This window comes from Tetrao urogallus (assembly GCF_951394365.1).
Source record: "Tetrao urogallus genome assembly, chromosome: 1".
In the NCBI taxonomy this organism is placed as follows: domain Eukaryota; kingdom Metazoa; phylum Chordata; class Aves; order Galliformes; family Phasianidae; genus Tetrao; species Tetrao urogallus.
This window is the reverse complement of record NC_136813.1, coordinates 67,083,111-67,107,821: the sequence shown is the minus strand read 5'-3', so window position 1 is coordinate 67,107,821 and position 24,711 is coordinate 67,083,111. Positions and strand designations below refer to the sequence as shown.

The 24,711-nt window shown below is 39.8% G+C and overlaps 1 protein-coding gene across 1 annotated transcript; it reads right to left on the bottom strand.

Annotated features, from left to right (window-relative positions):
• Nucleotides 1–2: 2 nt before the first annotated feature.
• XG (Xg glycoprotein (Xg blood group)) lies at nt 3–20,983 on the bottom strand (the record flags this gene model as incomplete). Its single annotated transcript, XM_079545379.1, has 9 exons — nt 3–34; nt 725–844; nt 1,137–1,175; nt 1,809–1,865; nt 3,247–3,312; nt 5,780–5,815; nt 9,535–9,591; nt 10,009–10,050; nt 20,923–20,983. 9 exons carry the CDS (start codon nt 20,981–20,983, stop codon nt 3–5), a joined length of 510 nt encoding a protein of 169 aa, XP_079401505.1.
• Between the last annotated feature and the right edge of the window lie 3,728 nt (nt 20,984–24,711).

Below are 24,711 nucleotides of genomic sequence, written 5' to 3'. Positions count from 1 at the left end.
TTTTAATACATGATAAATGTATTGGTTGTCAGTCCTATAATAGAATAGATAACAAAAATCAGAAGTTTAAATTCCTTTATGACAGCTAAGCACCAGGGAGCTGCAAGACTGGGGCTGCTCCCAAGGATGTTCACAGGGCAGCCTGGACCAGAGTCTAGCCAGCACAGTGCCACCCCACCACACTAGGAGTGGGCAAGCCAAAGCAAGGTGATGATGGCAGAAGGGTCCTGTGGGCAACCCACTGACCTTCAGGTAAATGCAAGACAACCAGCCAGGCCTAAGACCAAGTCAAGAAATCCAAAAAGCCATCCAGAACCATGGCTGGGCAGGAACACTAGAGATGCAGACATGGCCAGAAAAGGAAGAAATGAGCTGAAATTGGAACCCTGAACAGAGGGCATATGGAGAAGCCCTATGTGAGGCTGATGCAGGTGATTCAAGCAGATCTGTGGGCTCAGGGCTCTGTGGGCTCAGGGCCATAACAGTCAGTCACCTCCATGGGTGCAAAGACTTCACATTACTCAATTCCTTTCAGGAAGTGGTGTATATCTGTCCTTTGGGTACATCGTGGCTTCCTATACTTGACTGAGAATTCCCAAGATGACATACAGGCTAGAGAATGTTTGGCCATAATTAGCTTATTTCTATCCCCACAGAATTATTTATTTTTTTTTAGTAAAATTCCCATCTTCTTCAACACAGAAATTGACTAATTGTGTCTTACCACGTGGTTTGAAACAAAGCTTGTTGTTCTTGTAAGCTGTGTAGGCCGCAATAGATCCAACAACCAATATCACAAAAGCAGAAATTATAGGAGATGTAACTCCAGCTATTAATCCTGAATCTGTAGAAAACAAGAGAGATTTTTTTCAGATGCAGTGAAATAGTATGACTAAGGCATATTACCTACAAGTACGTGTTTTTTGCAAAACTTTGAAAATCATGTGGTGAAACATTGGAAATCCATTAAGTAATTAAGTAATTAAACAGAAGACTGGCAATTATGGTACACTCAGCTGATATGAAAACAGTGTCATACAGCATCATTTAATATATGTACTACTTTTATAAGGCTAACATTTTCTCACTGTTTATGGTGATCTGAAACAAATTATAGAATAAAATATTTACTATACCCGTGCTTCCACCATGATTGAAATTATGCCCTTCTTCTCCTGGAATAGAGGATAAAGTTTCATCAAAAATTGTCTTTCATCATATTTTGAGAACAAAGTATTCTGCATTTCCTACAATGTGAAATGGGGCAGCTAGAGTGGGATTCTGTGACAGAGAAGCTCTGATTCTAATCCTGACTGGCATCAGTTTCAGCAGGAGGAATAGAGTTCCTTCCTCCTGCCACTTCATGTTTGTAGAAGAATACTGTCTGAAGAATATAAACAAAAAGATAATCCTTAGCTGTCTATGTCAGACTGATTTAAAGGAAATAGGAGGCCAACTCTACTCTTGTTATCCTCTACTTCTGGACAATAAGATGATTTATGTCAAGATCATAGACTTGGAGTGTCTACTTTCAGTTCTCAGTAGAAGCCTCTTTGGGACTGTCCAAACAGAATTTGAAGGAATGAATCCTGCAAGGCTCTGGCTTATCCTTGCAAGGCATTTAGAGATATGTTTCAAAGGAGCTAAAGCTTGGTGCTAAAAGCCATGGAGAAAGATGACTAGTCTAAATAAAAATAGCAGAGTCTTGTCCTACACCTTCAGTAATAAACATCTGTGTTAAGCAAAACCAGTGAGCTCTGATTTATAAATATAAGAGAGAAAATGCAATGGGAATTGTCAAATACTACCTGCAATGTGTGGTGGTAAAGGCTTCCCATCAACGAGATCGAAATCGTTAAATCCTCCTGCAAGATAAAAATTAGGATTTCTGTTGCAAAATTATCTGAACAGTGGTAACATCTTCAGTTCCCTTCTCTGGCTTTTTTGTAACAGTTCTGGGAAAAGGTGAGGGACTTTAGAAATTTCAATTTCCATACAGCAGCTGTCTTACAGGAGCAGTCACCCATTTACATTCACTAGAAGCTAAAGTACTAAAACTCTTGCTGTCTACCCATCCTGAGCATGAAGACACGTATGTTTGAAAATATGTTAAATTTGTTCTGTATTTAGAAGTCCAAATCTCAGAGCCACTTTAGGCTACTAAACACAATATGCAAAAGCCCTGCTCATTAACTGGCCCAGCTCTATTCACAGAAGTAGACACTAGTGGGATGAGTGAACCTGGGCCTCAGTAGAATGCATCCTAATATAGTAAGGACATCTCAAATCCCAGCAGCTCTTGTAGTGGGAAGTCAGTAGGTCTCTTCTAGGAAAGACTAGAGAAGGGCATATCCACAGAGCATCACTACAGTCATGCCGGCAGTAAATATGATATACGTGACAGTAACTAGGATAGATGTATCACCTCCACTGTATTTAAGTGGGTGTCTGGGACAACAATCAAAAGCAATCTTAAATCCATCTCTCCTGTCCCACCTGTTGTATGCCCTAGAGCCATCTCAGTATGGATTTCTATGTAGCCGTATCCATTTCATAGAGGTAGATGTCAAATTTGAACCTTAGCGTGGTTCCATGTATACATACCCAAAATGAAAGGAGAAACAAGATAAATATTAGTTTCATGCCACTTAGAAATCAATGTCCTCTCTTTTGGAGGCAGAAAAAAGGCTTTTGGAGGCAGAAAAGCTTTATGGTGCCAGAACAAAAGCTCAGAAAATCTTTCCAAACACTGAGTCAGGAATAGTGAGAAAAGGAAGGAAAGGAAGGAAAGGAAGGAGGGAGGGAGGGAGGGAGGGAGGGAGGAAGGAAGGAAGGAAGGAAGGAAGGAAGGAAGGAAGGAAGGAAGGAAGGAAGGAAGGAAGGAAGGAAGGAAGGAAGGAAGGAAGGAAGGAAGGAAGGAAGGAAGGAAGGAAGGAAGGAAGGAAGGAAGGAAGGAAGGAAGGAAGGAAGGAAGGAAGGAAGGAAGGAAGGAAGGAAGGAAGGAAGGAAGGAAGGAAGGAAGGAAGGAAGGAAGGAAGGAAGGAAGGAAGGAAGGAAGGAAGGAAGGAAGGAAGGAAGGAAGGAAGGAAGGAAGGAAGGAAGGAAGGAAGGAAGGAAGGAAGGAAGGAAGGAAGGATGATAAAAATAATAAAAATTATAAATAAAGAAATTGGAGAGTAAAGAGTTCAACATATCTTCTCTGAACAGTTTCTAGTGCTAGATTTTCTATGGAGAAAATATTCTTACCAGTATTACTGTGGCTTCCTGGTCGTGGTGGAAGAGGTGGGTATAGTGGTTGTCTTGGGATGTCACCTATTGACAATAAATAGTTAGATGGTTGGAGAAACAGAACAGGGAGCTGTAAATAAAAAGTATGATAACTTGAAAATGTATGCATATTGCTCATCTGTTCCTGTTGAATTCAGAAAATAACCTTGTCAGTAGGTTAAAAAGTTTCAAGCAATATGTCAATAAATGACAGGGTACTGAAGATAGTCAGAAAATGGAAATTTTTCAAAACTGAAATGAGAGAAGAGCTCAAAAAATATCCAAGGGAAACGTTTCTGGTAATTCTGGCACATGTTCATATTACTTTATTCTGACAGCTGGAATGAACAGTATGCTACTGCAGGTGTCAGTGGTGCAGTGACACAGACCTGAAAGTGTTCTGGGCTGGTCAGGAGGCATGAGGTTGTCTCTGTGCCCTCAGCAGGTATTGTTATGAACCAGACAGTAGTTTCACTGAACACATACGGAATCCATCTCATGCATGATGAATTTTATACTTCTAAACAGTGCAAAATGTACTCAGATTTTAGCATTTTTCCTTTTGAGCTGGCATTTTATCTAATTTCCACAAGAGTACTGGGAAGAGAGGAACTGGATAGAGAAAGATATGTGATCACAAGTAGCAGTTTCCAAATTGCATACACAGAGTTGGAGTAATGGACTGACTGAGGAAAAACGTCTATGGCTGTTCTTACTTCGTAGTGCAGGCCTCCTCATGCTGCCCCCAGCCAGGTCAGTAGCATATTTAACTGCTCACATAGTCAGGCAGCAAATTTAGCTCTGAAAAATCAAAGTCAGGCTACTGAAATAAATGGCATCTTCCCTCCCTCTCCTTAAATCTTTCTTTTACCTCCAACTCATGTCAGATGTTCTTTCATTTTGGCCTCTTCTTGCCTACATGCTAAACATAACACTTCTATTTGTAAGCTGTTTTAAAGTGCTGATTCAGCAAATTATTTAGAGATATGCTCAGCTTTAAGCATGAATTTATCCTACTGCATTCAATGGATTTTAGATACACTCTTAAAGCTTTGCTGAATCAGACTTTGCCCAATTCATTCTATTTAATAGGAAAAGAGACTTGCTCGATCCATGTGTTCCAAACTAAGACTTCACACAAAAGTGGAAAACTACCAGTGTCACTGTTCATCCCCATTACCATACTGCAATTGTGCTCTTTAAACACAACAAAATGTATATGTGCATCATAGATGCTGAGAAGATAATGTCTTCACAGCTACTGATAATGAGGTATATATCATTAATTCCATTATGATGTGTGAATTTCAATTAAAAACACGATCTGAAAATTGACCAAAGAAATCAAAGTCAAAAGAAACATCATGTGCTAACCAATGAGATGTTTTTTACAGAAGATACTTAAGTAATTTTTTAATAATTTAATCAACATGTTATAACCATCATCTCATCAGCATATTCAGTAAAAACTTTGAAGAATGGAACAATCAGTATGAGCAGGAAGAAATGACAGCAGAAATGTGGGGCTTATCAACAAAAATATATCCAGCTTTTGAAGTGTGGATGAATGTCATTCAGCACAGGTATGAGATGTTAGAGGAGAACCTGAACAATATAAGCAATATGATTCTCTGCATCTGAAACATGAATAAACCAGACCATTGCAATAGGACTTACATTTCTTTTTCTTCTTTTTTTTTAATTTAGTTTGGCTTTTATTTTCTGTAACCTTGATTCAAGTAGAATTTTATGTCTTGATTCAATGCTACTCAGGCTGTAGATTATTACAGCGTGCAAGAACCTTTCTAGAATATTTCACAGGTATACCTCCAAACACAGTAGGTAAAATGAGGTGCAAAATTTTCCAGCATCTTGGATGTCATGCATTTACATACCTCAGCACGTGCTATAAATACATCCTAGATGAGGTTTGCATGTTATAGAAATTAATGGAAGTTATAGCAGGTTACAATATCTTGACTGCCTGAAACCTAAACTGCATCTATCAGTGCTCACCTCTGAACCATTCTTTCCCACAATTCTGATTCGTGGCCAGCAGAGCTAAAACACTCATCTCTGTTCACTGTCACCTCTGATTCCTAATCTTTGGCAGATTAATTTATGATAGCTGAATGAACTGCTGGTGCTATATGTTGTCTTCAGCCTTTTGCTAGAGGCTGTCCCTGTGAACCATGATGGCTGACTGGGCAATGTGTGCAGTTTCCATCCGTGGCCATGGTACTCCAATGTGGCAATGTTAACCACAGCAGATCTCAGTTAGTATAAATAGGCCACCACACAAATCTCTGTAGCTGGCAGCCAGACGCAGCCCATCCTGGTGCCCTACTCTGCATGGTGCCCTCTGGGACATGAGTATGGCTTCCTTTACTACAGCTTATGTTGCAGTCATGAAATCTTTTTGTCCAAGAAAGGCTTCAAAAAAAAAAAGTACTAAAAAACCCCCCAAACTCACTTAATCACAACATATCTGAGAAAAGAAGAAAGTACTCACCCCCACCAAGCGCGTCTCCTAAATGCAGATCATTGTCTAAGAAACAAAAAGGAAGAAGGCTTAGATAAGTAAGCAGGGCAGACCTCTTGAGGGAAGTGAAACATCAGTTATTAGCGGAAAATGTAAAACAATGGTTGACAAGCAACGCTTTTTTTAAGATAATACCCACAAATCCAAGTAAGATATTCCACTTTTCTCAAAAAAAAAACCCCAAAAACCTTGTAAAATTTAATATGTGCCCACTAAAGAATTAACAATTTATATCATACTTTCCACTCCGATTACAAAAGTTGCATTCCTTCAGAATAAATTTTATATTAGAAGCAAAGCCTGTATGTCTTTCATATACGTGCAGGTTATGTAAGCGAAATTAGTTATGTTAGAACATTAAGGTGCATCTATCGATTTGTTTGATTTGTTCATACTTATTAACTTCTATGTCTGTAGGTCAAACCATTATGTGTATACTTGTCTCAGGTATAATTTGTTGCACCTATTTCTAGAAAAAAAATATCTTGGAAAGTAATAAACCTACTTAGGGAGACAGAATTGAATTAACTAATTTATGTAAGGGTCATGGTGATAGAAAAAAATTGTGCTTCAAGTAATCATATGTGCCTCTCTAATGTTGAGTGATGATCTGTTTATCTTTGGCAGAGCCATAAAAGTATTAAAATGTGCTTCAAATTCTGCACAGGCACATTATGTAGTGAATCAGCAGGCTGTTACCATTCCTAAGACTGTGCATGTGCCTTGCAGTAGCTGAAATGGAACTTTCCATTACATAAACAATTTGCCAATGAGCTGCATAAGATGCAAGCCTTTCAGGTGTGGAAAGAGTATGTAGGTGATATTTTAGGGTGTGTGGAACAACAGTGAGTTCTCAAAGGTCACTGATTCATATGCAGAAATATATCAGAGAGATGCTATTAAGTCCAGAGATCACTTTCTTGCTTCTAATAAATATGGAAATCTGCATGAATCTGAAGAAAAAGCAAAATCTACCTAGATAATAATAATCCTAATTGCCAAAGAAAATTAGATAGACATTCAAACATATGCTATTTTTTTTTCGTTAGGCATCACAGTGCTTATCTGCTTTCATGCTTTCCTTCCATCCAAAGGAAGCTATTTTTTGCACAGTATCTATTCTCATCCTATGTAAATAGGAATACTCAGAAATGCTTTGAAGTCTCCAGGAAGTCTGACAGGAACATAATCATATTCGTACTGCATGAGTAGATGTGTTTTGTCAAACTAGGTGTTAATCCTGTCTAGCTAGAACAGAGCTGCATTGCAAAAATACCTCTCCATGTCAAAGGCTAGTACTTTAAGAAGCAATAATCTATTATCAAAACTAAGAATTCAAGTAAAATGCAGGGTTCTACCCTGGAGGCTTCATGCAGAGATTTGCTACAGAGATGCTGAGGCCAATATGAATTAAATATGAATAGAAACGTGTCTGTAAGCACAAGAAGAAACAGCTGAACAAAGGGTTAAAAGAACAGATGGTAAAGGTCACCATTCCCAGCTGCAAAATTGAGGAATGTGCTGTTTCTGTCAAAAACAGCAAGCCTGCACTCTGATAAGGCAGCAGTAAAGGTCAGCAGAAGAAAAGCAGAAGGGCACTCTAAACACAAATGTTGCAGCATATCACCTATACCATTATTTTCCTGCTAGTTGATCCATAAAACAGACTAAAAGCATAGTGTATGTACCCCAAACAAGTAAAAACAGACAGTGGGCAGCATGCTGGCCTAAGGTCCAGAGAGGCTTCAGTAAGCAAGTTTATGAGCACCTTACCATTATAGTTGATGACTTGTGAAAGCTATGAAGGTATGAATCTGTTCAAAAGCTAACTTGTCATCTCTTATCAAGAAGAACCACAGAGGCATGACAGGGGCTAGCAGCTGATATACCTTATCCTGGGTTGCACATGATGCTCACCAGACAACTTGAACACAAAAATCTCAGAGCACCTGAGTGTGTGGGTTTGAGTGTACGACAACTAAATCGTGGAATCACAGAATGACAGAATGGCTTAGGTTAGAAGGGACCTTAAAGATCCTCCAGTTCCAACCCCCTGCCAGGGCAGGGCTGCCCCAGACCAGCTCATGCCGCCCAGGGCTCCGTCCAACCTGGCCTTGACCACCTCCAGGGATGGGGCACCACAGTTCTCAGGGTGGCTGTGCCAGTGACTCATCACTCTCTCAGTAAAAAACTAATAGTCCAGACCTCAAATCCATCTCTCTCCGATTTACAGATAAGAATGTAGGATTACTATGAGTGGCTAAAACCTACTTATTTAGAGATTTCAAAAATAAACTTAATCTTTCCCTTCCATTGAAAGATACCTGCAGGGCAACTTCAACTCAGACAGGGATTCTTATGTGGGAAGCGATGCTGGTGATACCCATACAGTCATTGGACCTACTCTACCAACATCATCATCTCAGTGAGACATGTTTCTCAGTGACACTGGCTAAATGAGACATAGAAGAAACATCGAGGTTAGTATGAAACATCAGGTACATGTTAGGACACCCTTTTATATTGTGTCTCTGAACATTTCCAAACCCAGCAACATATTTCAGAACTTTCTAAAAATTTGTTCTAATCCATTTTAAACTGCCTGCAATCCTTACTAATGCTGGGAGAGATTCCAAAATACACTCTGGAAGACATCGAGTTCTTCACTCCCAAGAATTAGCAAAGTTGATTCAGGTAGGGCAGCCCTCCCACTGTCACATGTCTAACAGAAGTCACAAAAACTCAATTCCTCTCACTGGACTGTCACTGTAACTATTGATTTCTGACTTGGCCTCCTAGCATGACTAAGGACAGAGTCTCCGAGGGCATGATTCAAGTAACCTACTTTGAATGTCTATATTAGGATGAGAACTGATCCACATTTAGCATTACCTGAACTGTTGTTAGACTTGCTGATTACTCCCCACTGATTTTAAAGGAAGTAGAGAGCAGTGGCTTCACTGTACTTTGCAATAGGTGCTTCTAATCTAGGTCAAACACAGATTCTCTTCGCAAAAGCAAGAGAGAAGGAAGAGTGCACAGGATCCAATGGCTACCACGTTCACAAAATACTGCCCTGCTTGTACAGAGTGAACCAGCATCACGTGGAACATCTAACCCTAAAAATCTTACTGTAATATTTATTAGAAAAAGGTATAAAGTTGTTCTGTGACTAATGTTATCTAGCATTTCCTGATTCACGCAGTTTCCTTCAGTGTAATTTAGATGAAAAATATCTGTGTTGTTATAAAATGTTGTCATAAATATGCATGTGGTTTTGTTGTTGTTTGGAGTTTGTTTTTTTCCAACAGTAACAGCCATTCATTGAAAAGTTATCACTGCTAATACTCAAAAATACAGCTGAAACCTTTCAGTCCTCTCTGCTCTTCTCAGGTTTTTTTCCTTTCTGACTTAGGTCATTGTAGCAATCAAAACTAGATAATATTCAAGTCTGTTACCAAGCATCGTGAACACTTATGCTAAAAGAAGAGATAATGCAAAAAAAAAAAAAAAAAAAAAAAAAGACTTACTGAAAATAATAAAGGTAGTTGTCCAAAAAATACTTACTTTACATACAGAGGACTCAAATTCACACAACTTGTCTTAGGAATGGCACATTAACAAATACAAGCAAGAATCTCACACAAGACTGTAATGTATAATATCCATTATACATACTTATGTATAATGGATATCAAGTCATGACTGTTGTCTGTATTACTCACTCATCAGAGGTCTTGTTGGTCTTCTGATCACTGTGGGCTTCCTGGTAATTATATCATCTGTATGACCCAATGATATATATAAAAAAAAATACAATAATAAACTCTTAACATTGTTCAACTTATCAAAAGAAAGTATCTGCAAATTAAGAGAGCTGTATTTAGTAAATCTTTATGCATCATAAAGAGAAACTAAACTAAAAAGGATGAGATATGTTTCCAAACCCTCCCCCCCCCCTTTTTTTTTTGTTATTTGTTTTAAAGAGAAAAGATAATTTTATGTCAAAAAGTTATGTTTTAAAAACAAAACAAAACAGAAAAAGCAGCAGTTTTCAGGTGTATGCAAATTAAAAATCTGGCATTTCCCTGCTTTTAATTACAGTACTACCCTCTTCATGTTCCAGATCTTAAGAAAAATAGAAAGCACTTAAAACTTATTACTAGATCTAAATACCATAGGAAAATAAGGACACCTACCTGGGTGATCGAGAGCATCAGCTAAATCGAAGTCACGTTGACCTAGAAGGAAGCAGAGACCATTAGAAGCAGATATCTGTGACCTCTGAGGGCTCTGGATAAAACCAGAACCCTGCTTAGAATAGGCAGAATGGAAACCCACCCAAACAGGAGCTTGCCCAGAGCAAGCTGTCAGCCCTTGTCCCTGCCCCACATAGGCTTGAATGACCACAGCCATCAGCTCTCCTGGCATGCCCGCCCTGAGGTCACTTGTCACCTCAATCAGCTTCTTTTTTCAAGTCTTTCTGTAACATATGTGAGCACTAACAGACAGACAGAAGTGTTTACCTAATTTAGTTTCACTGAACTTTAAAAAAATAGGAAAAGAGAGAAAAGAACCCTTTGTGTTCTGTCTTAGGTGACAATGACGTCATTAAATGTCACAGCAGGGAAATGAGCATCCTGATCTTTGAAGTTAGCAGGTGAAAAAAAAAGAATAAAAAAGGAAAATATTAAATATATGTAAACTGAAGTCTGAATTGAGTAAACACAGGTATTCATCTGAGATTTACAAGGGCTGCTCTGATTGTAGTGCCTCCTATTTTACAGTGTTGGCCCAAAATGTCAGAGGTGGATGTTCATGGTATGGCAATAGAGGTTGAACATTCTCACCAATATTCTATTACATGTTTTTGCTGTGTGACAGATAGTAGCAGAGGGGCAGTCTGTCCATATGGCATCTGACATGGAAGTGTGGATGAAGCCAGGGTGTCTCAATGAATTCCTCCATGCATAAAGGAATGATACCCTCTGACACTGACTGATGCTGAACATTGATGAAGACCAAACAGTGGATACGAGCACAGTGAAGAGGTGGGTGGTGCTTTTCAGCTGTTGGTGACAGCATCAGTTGATCTCCTCTGCTAGTGCAGATTTTTACAAGTGTGGCATGCAGGCTTTTTCTTATTCATCACTGGTAAAAAAGCGTAGATAATGGTGGTGATTATGTTGAAAAATAGGGTTCTGTAGCTGAGAATTTGCTCTATCGAATAATATTATTGTGCTCTTTGTATCTGTTGTAGTTTCTAAGGAAATAAACAGGAAGCATTACTTTTGCAGTGATCTACATACATTCCTCTCTCTGTGATCCACCATGTCTTTTTAATACATAGCCTTTGTGATTCACCTCTTTACAGATCAGGTATCCAGTAGTTCTCATCCAGATCAAAACCCCATTTTTCCTGTCTGCATGCCAAATAAAAGGTCAGCACATACAGACCCACTGAAAGAAACCCCATGTCTTGGCTTTTCCAAGCAGGAAAACACTGTGTCTACCACACAGGTTTCCTACTCTGCACCTGCTTATCAGTCTGCCTAAAAGGCTTAGTACCTAGCTCTAGGCTAAAATGTTTTTCTTGGAAGGGATCAAAGTCTTCACAGCAAGAAAAGTCTTATTACTGGAGTGGCGAAGCTGGGAAGTAGATATGAGCTGTTGGAGAAGCCCCTCAACTCAGCACTGGTGTCAGTCTTGGCTCCACGGGTGCTGGCAAACTTCATGTCACTCCCCCTTTTAAGTGCTGCTTCGATAATGGCCCTTGTCTGTGTCAGAGAACTCCATGGCAAGATCAGTTAATCAGTGGTAGAACACTGCATGATCCTCGAATAGAAAGCAGCACAAAAGTATAAAGTGAAACCTTTTTGAGTCCTGTGAAAATTTTCACCCAAGTCTGTGAACTTAATTATAGCTGGTGTCTGACAGGAAAGATAAATCCAGGCCAGAATGCTGAACAGTGAGTGGTCTCAGAAGGAAAACTGTCCCTACACAACAGTGTGGCAAACTTATGTTTGGATGGTAAAAGCAGGTAACAGCATAACACTGTCCTGCTAATGCTATCATACAAACATTTTATCTCATCATTTGAGCTGCTCATGGAATGTCCTCTAGTCTTACCCTGGCTGCTTGACCAGCCCATCTGAGTCCACAAACCTTTCAGCTAGTCCCTTGCGTCAATAATATCCTAATGCCTGTTCTTAATTTTGTATAAATCCATTAAATGAAACAAGACATGAAATTGACAGTGGGTTTCCTCAGCCAGTACTCCTTCGCTGGCTCCAAGCCCTTCCCCTGGATCTGTGTCACAGCTGTGCCATGCCTGGCTATGAACCTGCAGGCCAAGGGTAGATCCTACCCACTGGCCAGCCTCATCACCCAGCCCTGCCAGCCTGGGTGCATCCTGCTCCTAACACTTAAATCACAAACAACAGAACCATAGAACAGGCTGGGTTGGAAGGGACCTTAAAGATCAGCTAGTTCCAGCCCTCCTGCTGTGGGCAGGGTTGCCACTTACTGGATCAGGTGCAGAGAAACATTGGATTGCTAGGGTTGGAAGGTACCTCAAAGATCATATATGGTCAAATTATGTTTTTCTGAAGTATATTTTAGTGACAGAAATACCAGCAAGTTCAATTTGGATGTCCTTCGATTTTGTCCTCGGTATAAATCATCATTCTCAAATGGCATCCCGAGAGCTGATGGCTGTCTAATCTGAGCCCTACTTCAGTGTAATCCCAGAAGGGCTCACACTTTGCCATGGGGAGAGTCATCGAAATAATTCTGAAAGACCAAAAAGCTGTTGGCCAAATCTGGTCCTGGTTTACAAGTCCTGGTATGCAGCAACTAATGGTGGGGAAAGGAGCTACGGAGGTCTTAGAGAACTTGATAAAATTGGTTTCTAAGTGAAACCTATGGGAAACTTCCAAGTATAGTATATCTTTCAAGTGAGGAAAAGAAAAGAAATAACAGAGTTCTCTAATTCAAAAGTAGGTGGCATTCAGACAAGATCATGCAGATGACTCCAATTGCATGAGAAAGAGAAGCAGTAGCTGACATTTGTCCTTCTCCTGAAATACATCATCTGGCTTCCCTCTTCTGCTGTATGTCTGCTCTGTGGTCAAAACGGTAAATAAAGAAAAGAGGTGCTGTTTTGAGACAGCAAGGGAGAAATGCAAGACTACCAAAATGTTAAGGAGAATAAAAAAGAAGCCTGAGGATCCCCTGCAGAAAATATTCAGATTGAATTTTTATTTTCTGATGATCAAACAGATAATAAAAAGAAACAGACATCATGGCACCAACACAGAATGACTGATAGAGAGTAAGAAAGGAACCTACACTGAAGTTTCTCTGGTTATGTAAATATAAGCCTTGACAGATGGGCAGTATGTGGACATCTGTGTAGCACAGTAAATGATATTCCAATAAACTGAAAAGATTGCTTGGACTTCTATCCCAACTTCCTTCAATAATAACATCAAATCGTTGCCAAGAAGTAAGATTTTGTGGAGCAGAATTTTAAATGATCATTCCCATTTCTGGGACTGTACCTAGACATTTTAAGAAACTAATTTGAGAGGATAACAGATGGTTAACTAGCTGAACAGCCCAAATTTCATCCACAAAACGGTGGGTATAAAAAGAAAAACAAATCAGAGACTCGGAGAATATTTTCCTCAATAGGAACTACAGTCACTTCAGGGATCTCTTAAGATAAATGGCATGAAGAATAAATTGGACAAGCATCATCATAGAACAAACAGACTTAATTTTGTTTTTCACCTAAATAAATGACATTTTTTAAACTGCTTCCATAATAGAAACAACTGCATCTCTGCAGGAAGTATACTCATGAGAATGAGAAAGAGAGATACGGGGAAAAAAAGAAAAAGACAAAGAGAGAGAGACAGAGGAAGGAGGGAGGGAGGGAAGGAGGAAGAGAGGGAGGAAGGAAAGAAGGGAGGAAGGGAGGAAGGGCAGAAGGGAGGAATTTCAATTGGAAAAAAATAAAAATTCCTTTCGTGTATATATATATATATAACATGCATGAAGTTATGAAGAGATTTAGTTATGCAGATTGTGCTAGCTCAGAATTACCTCTGTTATTACTGCTTTGGGTTGATGTGCTATCTCTTGGCATTAGTTCTAGCCTTTCTTCTGGGAATATCCCTGTTTGCACATAGAAATAAAATGACTGCACTAGTGCTTTTTGTTGTGTGGCCCACAATTGTTCTTAAACTGTTCTTTGAAGATGCTTATATGCTCCTGACTGACACCACAGTACAGTCCTTATTGGCAGACAAGAAAATGCTAAGCTAAGAAAGCAAGCCTTCCAGATGCTGTTTGCACTGGGAAAGAAGCTGTTTCAATGATGTTTGTACAATATGCTCAAACACAATGAACAGTACTAACAGCAGGACTTTTGCTGGCACTTCCAGGATTACTGGGGATGTAATTCCTTCCTCTCCACAAAACACATGTAGTTGTGCCAGCAGAACTTTGAAGAATAGGTCTGGCTTCAATTGCTACTACTGGATTTCTCTGTGACAGTCACACGACAGAACGGACTCCATGAAGCCAAGCGCCAAAACACAGTAGTTCAAATTATAGAGTTATTGCATTTATTTTTACAGGCATCATTCTTTCAGACAGGACATTTTCTTTCACTAGTGCTCGTACTTGCTATTAGCCAGGCCAACTTATTCCACCAAGGTGATCACTCCTTTGCAAAGTCAGATACACATTTAATACGCACTAGCTTTTGCCCATATTCGTTATTTGAAAATGTGGCCCAAGTAATTAAAATACAGATGGCAGCATCTTGTGCCTGTAGTTGAACATGAAGCCTAAATGTTAAACGGATTCATCATATTTTAGCGCTCTTTCAGATCTCCCACAGTTTTTGAGGAGAATTTACAAGGAGAAACAGCAGATTCTGCAGGTGGATGCCACCTATTATTCACTATAGAATCATAGAACCCTTTGAGTTAGAAGGAACCTTTAAAAATCATCTAGTCCAACTCCCCTGCAGTGAACAGGGACACCTACATCTACACCAGTTTGCTCAGAGCCCAGTCTAACCTGACCTTAGATGTCTCCAGGGATGGAGCATCCACTGCATCTCTGGGCAACCTGTGCCAGTGTCTCACCACCCTCACTGTATACGTCTGTTTCCTTATGTCCAAACTAAATCTCTCCTCTTTAAGTATGAAACCATTTCCCCTTTTCCTGTCACCACAGACCCTGCTAAAGAGTCTGTCCCCTTCTTTCTTATAGCCCTCCTATAGATACTGAAAGTCTGCTACTAGGTCTTCCCAGAGCCTTCTGTTCTCCAGGCTGAACAGCCCCAACTCTCTCAGCCTGTCCCAGACATGACCAAGGACAGAATTTTTCTCACAAAAGGCTACCATAGCATCACCACGTGACTTTGAACCTCAGTAAGTCCTGCACTGCATCTGTATGAACAAAGTTTATGGCCACAAAAAAGACAGACATTTAAACAAGACAGCATAAATATTGTTAAATGAGAGTCAGGTAATAGAGCAAAGGAAATTAAATTCTCAGGCATTCAGTACATGCAGTCTGTCATTCAAGGTGAAGCTTAGATACATGAGAAAATGTGTTTGTATGTATATGTACATCCGTGTGGCCATACAACTTTAATGTATGTGTGTGTTAGACGAATTCTGTCCTTTTGTCAATGAGATGATTAAATTAATGGGTTTTGAGTGCACTGATAGCAGTTATACGACTGAGATAATAACTGTGTTACAAGTAAATTAGAAAGCAAAAAAAAGTAAAAAAAAAAAAACCAACTAAACATATTAGGTACCTCAAAAGGGAAAATAAGTTGATTTAACATTGTTTAAAAACAACAAAAAAGGTTTCTTCAGCATGATTAAAGAAGAATTGTTTTTGGAATACGGTGAGCTTAAAAGATGATGAAGTTGGCAGATACTGAGGAAGAGATGAATGACACACAGATAAGAACAAATTTTCTGAAAGTATTAGGTATCTGAAAAGAACATGATACATAAGTCACCTGTGGGACTTCTGTACTTTTTAGCAGAAATGAGAAGATTTTCTTCGTATAGGTCATTTCTGAACATTCATTGTACATACTTCCTCTGTTATGAGCAAATAGTACGTATTCTCCCAAGTCTTTGGTTCAGAGCATACCCATTTACTGGTCGTGCTTTGTTCACGAAACATCTATGTTTGTTTAAAGGAAATTACTCACATAAGAAAAGTTGTGTGAGAACATAAAGGTTTATGCCCCCGAGTGGACACTATGGACAAAACCTCAGTGAGTGGGTATATTTCTTTGATGTAAAACTCTAATGATCCACATTTCCTGATGAAGTTACATTAGATCATTTATTTCTCACCATGGTCCTTTCATAAACAATGATTGCCATTTCAGCCCCTCGGTGGCGTGACGGAAACTGAGTGTGCTTTAAAATCTGTAATTAAGATCTAAGATCCAGTCTACAGACCACAGCGTATGGACCTGATTATTGGGTTCATGTGTTTTGCCAGGCCGCTTCTGTTTATGTTTTGAACTCAAAGGAAATGAAAAAGTCTTTCTCACTTATTCATACAAAAGCACATTTAAATAATTACCAGCCAATAAGATGTATTAATAAAGAGTGAGTGTAGCGCTGCTTTGTGTCCGGGCAGCATGGCCTCATCAAACATTAAAGAAGGTCTTCTATTTTTATGGTGTTTGCTTTGCTGTGGACAAACAACAGCTATTCAAAGGTAGCTACTGCTGCTTATGATGTGATGCACCCTTGCATACATAACATCAAATAGATACAATTTTCTGAATTTTTCTCCAGAGTGAGTGCAGAAGAAGCTGATGTGTCTCCTAAAATTACATGCAGAATAAAGGAGCTGGGACCTCTAACAAAGCAGCAGAGAGATGCCAGCCTTGGTCACTTCTGTTTCTCAGAGTATCTTCTCATGTACCTCATCCCCTCTCCACCATCAGAACAGAGACAGAGAACTACCTTTGGCTCTTCAGCAGGCAGGATGGGCAGCACCTCAGCAGTGTTGTTCCGTAACCAACAAGATAAATTTGTTCCAGAAATTCCATGTGTAGCAAAGCCTGTGCACCTGAAGTCACAGTACTTCATGGGCATAACTACCAAGGTTCCAAGGGGATTAATAATACAGCCAAGTCATAAAATGGGTTTTGCCAGTGTGTTTGATATGCATTCTCCACTTGTGCTCTCTAGAAAAGTAGCAAAGAAGCGGAGCCTACAACTGCTCTGCTTTGCACCATTGGCAATATGTTTTCTTTCAGATAATAAGGCTGGAAGGTGTTAGAGGTCAGCACACAGGTCTGTATAGCAACAAAGTCTCTAAGTCTCAAGTGCCACCCCAGTCTTATTTAGATTAAATGAAAAAAAAACAAGTGAAACTGTGATCCATTGGTTGTGGCTGTTCAGGCCTGTTCTCTGTGTGCTGTGCATGCCTGGTTCCTCCACCACAGCTTCTGTGAGGCTTTGGGAAAAAGGAAGGACTTTGCTTTATTTTGTCTGCTAATCTTAGTGCCTACCCTGGCCATTGTTTTTATTTAATCTGGAGGATTGCTGACTCCTGAAAACATATTGCTGTGATGTAGCTTTGTTAATAAATTACTCAGAAATTCAAATATATGGCTGTCAGAAGAAGCATACACAGCAGAAGTTGGATCATATTTTCATAGCCCATTCAAGTGGTTTCTTTTAATTGGGATGGCCTACTTGGCTTCCTGAGATGCTGTCCTACAATCAATATTTTAGATATATTTTTCGTTAACAGACATGGATTTTAGATTCCATGTGGAAATGAAGGAAGATTAATGTTAAAAGAGAAGATTAAAACAATATGAAATTATCTCCTCGTAGCCAGAAAACAAAATGCCATAGAAATGCATACTTTTGTTGATTTCTGCTCTTGAAAGACTTTTGGCATTCAGTTGTTTATTTATTGTCCTCAACAGGATGGAAAGAGATTGACAATTTCTGATGCAAATGAGGAAAAATGTAGACTGAAAACCGGCAGTTTGGGTGCTGCTTGCAAAGTGGCAGCAGTGTTTGAGAAGCGACTAGAGAAGCTGAGCAAACACAACTGTTGTTGGCTCTTCCTGAGCTCTGGCATTGCAACAGCTCAGCTGATAGCAGTGTTTCAAACAGTTCAGGTATGCTACCTATCGCACTGCAGTCACACCCTTGGATGGCAGTACAGACTTGCCTACAGAGGATAGCAACTCTGCTGCTGGGAGTGGAACAGCTTTGGTACTCAGCAACAAGGGAATTTATTGTTTAATACATCCCCTCTGATACCATGAGTACTTCAGCAGGTATGCAGGGACCACACGCACTGATGGGCAGGACAGGAGTTTGATGGAATTGTGTGAGATAAATGCGACTGGGTTTGCACCTCTCTCATTCTGTCTTTTAACTCCAGTGGAAACTACATTATTCATAATAACTAAGACACGGCGTCTGAAATCCAAACAGGTCTGTAATTTTCTCCCTGCAAAATGCCCAGACAATTACCTGAGAACACAACTAGTTTTGAGTCAAAATCTTAGTAAGCCTTGGTTTGACAGTGATATATAGTTTACTTGCCAGCAATGCTGTTCCTTTTACCTGTATAGCACTCAGTATGCAATGGAGTAAAATTAACTTGTCTGAATCATCAACTTCTGTATAGTCGATGTTACTGACTAACTATGTAACCTACCATCTGGTCTTAAAAAACATGGATAGCTAGTTTGTATCTATACTGGGTACCCAAGGAGTATTTCTGATCATTCAGGTCTGAGCAAGGGTCTCAACTGTTTTCCAGTTTCATACAGGAGAGAACACCTCAGATTGCACCACCTCATCTTTGACATGTACACATAGGATGAAAACTGAGGTGTATTGCCCAATTGAAGCCTTTAATATGTTTTTAAAAGGTGAAAATCTCAGTTACTGGGGGTGAGGTCCTAACTGTGTCTTTGCACGCCCTACGCAAGATGTATAGGCACAGCTGAAGTTGGATTACCACAGGTCAGCTGAGCCACAGTAACTGACCTGTGACATTAGCATGAACTTTGGCAAAAGAAGTTTCTAAGAGGCTTCTTTCATTTGGATTTGGCCCAAAAGCCACCCAGGCAATTAGCTGTTGCATCTCAACTTGTATAGGAGAACTTGTGTAACCTGCCCAAGCTTGAAAATTACAGAAGCTGAAAAAGCACAGAAAATCACAGTAAGCATGCAAGTTTCTAAACAGTGTCAGATCTTACTTTTTTTGAGCAACGTGGTCCTTAGTTGTGCTGTGTCTCTCTTGAGAAGAGTCCAGCCAACTAGCTGAAGGTGCCTTCATACAAAGGAAGCTCTAGATCATAAGTGGAGTCATAGCATCTGGCCTGGCCACAGTGACCTGGCAGTTTCTAGGAGCTATCACAGATGGTTAAAGCCTAGGTAAAAATTAAGGCTGCATATAAAAGGCTGAATCATGCTATAGACATTCATATCCTGAAGACTTAGACCAGCTTTTCCATAGCATGCCCAAGCCTTTCCTAACTGTGTCTTGACTAGGGCTGAAACGTGGTTCCTATAGAAGTCTGCTGAAGCAAGTAAATACTTTGATGATAAAATTAAATGGCTGTTGCAACAGAATTAAAATAATTCATTTTGTTTCTCAAAAGTGGATTAAATAGTTTCCACAGTCATAAGACTGTGCCAGAAGTCCTCAGCAGCTTCCAGCAACGACTTTTTCCCTGAAGCAGGGCCTGAACTGCCTCTTAATTACATGTGTGCAGCAGGAACGGTTAGCCTGACTGCTCTAGTAATTACAGTGTCACAGCGTATGGAAATCAGCTTGCCCATGCTCAGATAATTCAAATAGAAATACTCAGCATAAGAGAGATCTCCAGAACAAGAAAGACTACATGCCAGTAATGAGAGAGTGTGAATCATCCCGGTTCACAACATGCTACAGGGCAGGCCATCACTGACCTGCCGCTCTGCTGTTTCAGTGACACATTACTTGTAGAAGACTTCCAAGTAGTTCCTCATTTTTAAAGAAATTATTGTAAGTATACGGTAACAAACACTGAATTTTATCATCAAAGTTTTTACTGCATTTTAGGGGTTATTTACAAGAACCCTTTCTAATTAAAGGTGAGTTTTTTCACTGCTCATCCCTGCGAGATCTCCCTGGGACTCCATTTAAATCCAGGCTGGTAGGAGGAAGAGCAGCAGCAGCTATTTTAGAACTAGTGGTTAATGATCAGCTTCTTCCTGCGGTCAAACATAGCTCTAAAAGTATTTGCAGTAACACACAACAAAATAAAAAGATCACCAGAATGCTACATGTCAGATGCACATGAGGATGATCCTATTTGGTTTGATAGCAAATGAAATTTTACAGGATGCTTTGCTAAAAGAAAATGACTTCAGAGTTTACAATGAAAACTCAGTGCAAAGGGATTACGTTTTCTCCACCTATATTCATTTTTCAAAATCCATTCACAAAACATCTTCAGATCTGCATTGATCCTGCATATAAAGAAATACATATGCCTGTGTCTGGATTTTATATATTCAGGAATATGTTGGCTAAAGTTAATCAATCGATACCAATATTATAACATGATCATTTTAAAACTGCAGCAACGTTTATTTTTACAAAATACACAACATGTTTCTAAACATCAATAACCAAGAAAAACTTTATGAGAAAAACATTCGACTAAGGATCTTTCTGGAAATTTTAAGTTCTCCTGGACACTCATTTTACAGCTTCCATTGATAAAAGTATATATTCAAGTTCAAGCTTGTGAATAATTTTAGGAAAGTAACACCAAAGGGAAACTACAAAATGATAATAAGCAAACTCTAATTAGCACAATTATTATCAGTGAAGATCCAAAAGCTATGTATCTCTTTAGAAACTGCCAAAGTACTTACCTAAATGCTCTTGAATGTTTCTCATGAAATAGTCACAACAAAAATAGCAAGTATTTCTAAACAAGTGTATTTGTTGAGAGGCTGAGGCTTTGCTTTTGTTGTTTTCCATTTTTAGTAACCGCACCCTAGAAATAAGCCAATTTCACTTACCTCTTACATGGACTAGAAGATAGCCAAGGAAGACAAGAAAGATGCTTCTGAATTTCCCCATGGTCTTCTATGCAGAGCTTTGGTTGCACCGATTGTTATTCCCAGGCAATGACAGGTAGGTGTTGGTAGTGCCAAGGTCTGAGGGAGACACTTTTAATCAGTGGCTACGTCCAAAGAGGTCTCTCACCATCACACTCATGTACTGAGGACCAGGGAGAAGCCCCTAAATGCCTCACCTGGTATGGGGCAGGTGATATACACAGGCAGCCCTTTAGCAAAGCCACGTGCAGCACCCGTAGGTGACACCTGCCCTCTAACAAATGCATTTATCACCCAGGAGGCGAAGGCGGAGAGCAGGGGAGCTGCCTGCAGCACCCAATGAGATGGGAACCAGCGTGCTTTTACTCCACCTCTTCCCCTGAAAGAAAGCCAACCTGTTTGACGTCTTCTCCAAAGTAGGGTGTGGTGCCACAGGAGCTGAAATAACCTGGGAGAGGAGGTAGGTTTTCTCCAAAGCATGCCTGAACAATCTCTCAAACGTACTCTGCGCACGGAGCGCTCCTTCCCTGTTCAGTTCTCAGCTGACACCTCACTGCCGCTAAAAGAAGTCCACTTGGAGTCCAAATGAAGGCCATAGTTAGGGAAGTGAGAGGCCAAGAGTCTGCTTTGCAAGGATTGGGGATAGTCTACAGAGGCATAACAAAAAATTAAGACTGTGAACTTAACATGGAATGTCAGACTGCTGACCTGGAGCATGGCCAGGTCCCAGGTGGATGCTCTTAGTCACGAGGTAAATATGTCTCTCTCAATTTTCTCCACTGATCTAAATGTACTTTCTAAATAAAAATATCCATGCATATCCTGCAATTAGTGCCATGCCAAAATCCAAACAAGAGGGGGAAAAAAGCTTTGGAAGAACAGAAATCATGTATACGTGCATGAGCTTATATTAAAATCACAGTTAATTACATACATTAAAATGCAGCTTGCCATAATCCCTCTGTGGTAAATGTATGCCAGTTCATTTGCCTGCTGAACTCTATTGCCATCATCTTACTGACACACAGAAGCAACATGGACGCTGGTGAGCTCTCCTTTTCACTGGGATGTAGGCTGCAGACATTTTTGTCAGCAATATTTCAACTATGGCAGCAAATGCACTCAGGACTTTGCTACTATTAATAGCACATCTGTACACTCTTGGTGTTGCTGGATGTTCCCACCTGGTGAGGAGCAAAGGCTGTCTGGCCCTAAGTGCATTTCTGCAGAGTTAAGTATGGAACTGTAGAACCAAAAACATATCCCGACATGGAAGGGAACCACAAGGACCATCGAGCCCAAATCCCAGCTCCACACAGGACCACCCAAAATCCAAATGCTATGTCTGAGAGTGTTGCCCAGACTCTCCTTGAACTCTAGCAGCTCGGGGCCGTGCCCACAGCCCTGTGCATCCCCTTCCATGCTCTCTGCACTGTGGTGCAGCCCCTTTCCCTGACCCCCAGCTGCCCTCCCCTGACAGCTCCATGCCGTTCCCTCGGGCCCTGTCGCTGTCACACAGAGCAGAGCTCAGCGCTGCCCCTCCGCTCCCTGCGAGGAGCTGCAGCCGCCATCAGGCCTCCCCTCAGTTCTGCTCAAAGCAAGGGAGCTCAGCCTCTCCTCATACGTCTTGCCCTCCAGGTTCTTCACCATCTTCATAGCTCTCCTTTGGATGCTAGTAGTTCTATGTCCTGAACTTATGCTTTTATGTCACCTACAATAAAGCGGAAGATATAACGTAAAATTTGCTAGCATGACACTAGCATTTCCACAGGATTGTTTTTTCCAGAGCACAAAAAAAGCAGGCATGTGTACTAATCTTCCTATCAGTGATGAATTTGCCTGAAGGAACAGAAAAGATAGCAAGGCTGTATACTAGTCCCAGGCAAGTCCAAGCACCTCATAAACTTCAGTAGCTTTACTTCAAAGCTGTTCTTGACAGTGTATCTTCCCAAAATACCTTATGTCACCTGTTTGCTGAAGCTAGTTCTTCCAGATACTTACTTTGGATATTGAGATTATTAAATTTAGTTTGAAGATGATGTGTCTCTTGTTCAAAACCAGCTACTACTTCATCAAGCTAAATAAAAGCAATACCAAAAAGGCTGAAGGGCATACTAAAGGAGTAGACCTACCACTGGAGTCAGGAGACCCCAAATATTTATTCAAGTTATGTTCTTCAAGCCCTGTAGGACTTACTAAATTCAGCTCTCTCTGCCAAATAGATGTGCAAAAGCTTGCCCAAGGTGGCAAGTATTGCATATTAAGCACAAATATAGGGCTTTTTATCTGATCATAGATTGCAGTTTTATCACTTTGAGAAAGCATTTATCAATCTTTTCCTATTTTAAGAGAAAATAGTTCTACCTAATATTCATCTGACAAAGCTGACAAGTTGCCTAATTTGTTTTTGACTTGTTCTTTCACAAAAAGGCCCCATATATTTAAAAAACAGCAAATGGGTGGAGAAATGGAGCCAGTGTGTGTCTATTCGCTAATGCTAATTGCTTTTAGCACATCAGGCCTCTTTTAGATGAGACAAACCATAGGAGAACAAGAAGACAATCACAACTCTCCAGTTTTGACCTCATCCTTCATGTGGAGAGAGGTTGGACATTACTCTGTTTGGCATGGGCAACTTACTGTGTGAGTCGTTCGGAGATGAAAGAATCGAATTATAAACTAGAACTACTAGGGAAAGCCTACAGTATTGTTTATAATAAAAATAGAGGTATTTTAATTAAAATCTTGAAACATCTGCTTATCACAGACAGTCATCTAAATGTAAGCCAAATGCACAAGAGAATCAGTGATATAATTTGGCAACAAAATAATATAATTTTTACATCTTAATTAGAATTTCAGTGTTCTATCACTGAAGGTGGAGAAATATACATTTTGGTATTTCATCCTTCAGGTTTTTAATGTACTCTAAATGCAGGGGTTTGAAAAACTGTATTTTTACTCCATTCCTTCTCCTAATCCTAATCAACTCTACACCTTCTTTCAGTTTTGTCCTTTATATCTGCCTAAGAGAAACGACAAAAAGAAGATAAACGTTTCAGTCTATACAAAGGTTAGGCTGTATTTCATAATCTTGACAAGTGAAATCTGTAGAAGAAAGATGGAAGAAAAAACAGATAATCTAGTTTAGATAGTGACCTAAAATAAATAGAAAACTATGGAAATACAGAACTGAGAGTGCAAATTAGTCCCGTGTACACTGAAAGCTAAGTGTATTAATGAGTTTTCCTTAGCATTCAAAATTTGGCACAGATTTTGAAATGAGCATGAATAAAAACTACAGTAAAAAGCTTCCAGATCTCATTTTTAAGAATTGCTTATTTTCACTTCCATGATCTGATGATTCTTTTGGATAAGTTTGGAGAAGCAATTGAAATGGATATCACATATGAAAAGTATCAGAACATTTTTAATCAGTCCTTTTACTGTTAGGATGTACTAGCCTACAACCTCAATTCCCTTGTAGAAAAGTAACATGATGTCCTAGAACAAAATAGTGCTACTTAATACTTTTTTCTCCTATTACTGCAGATAACTTTAACAGCTCTAGGAGTGATGCCTCCAAGGAGGCAGAATGAAGAAAAAACAGAACTCAGAGATAAGCAATAGGAAAAATAGAGCACCCTGTTGCCATTCCCTTTTTAATAGTGAACAGCACCTCAGCAGGACTGAAACTGTCAGTTTGGGCCTGAACAATTTTTTTTCATTCCACTGCACAGGCAAATTGAG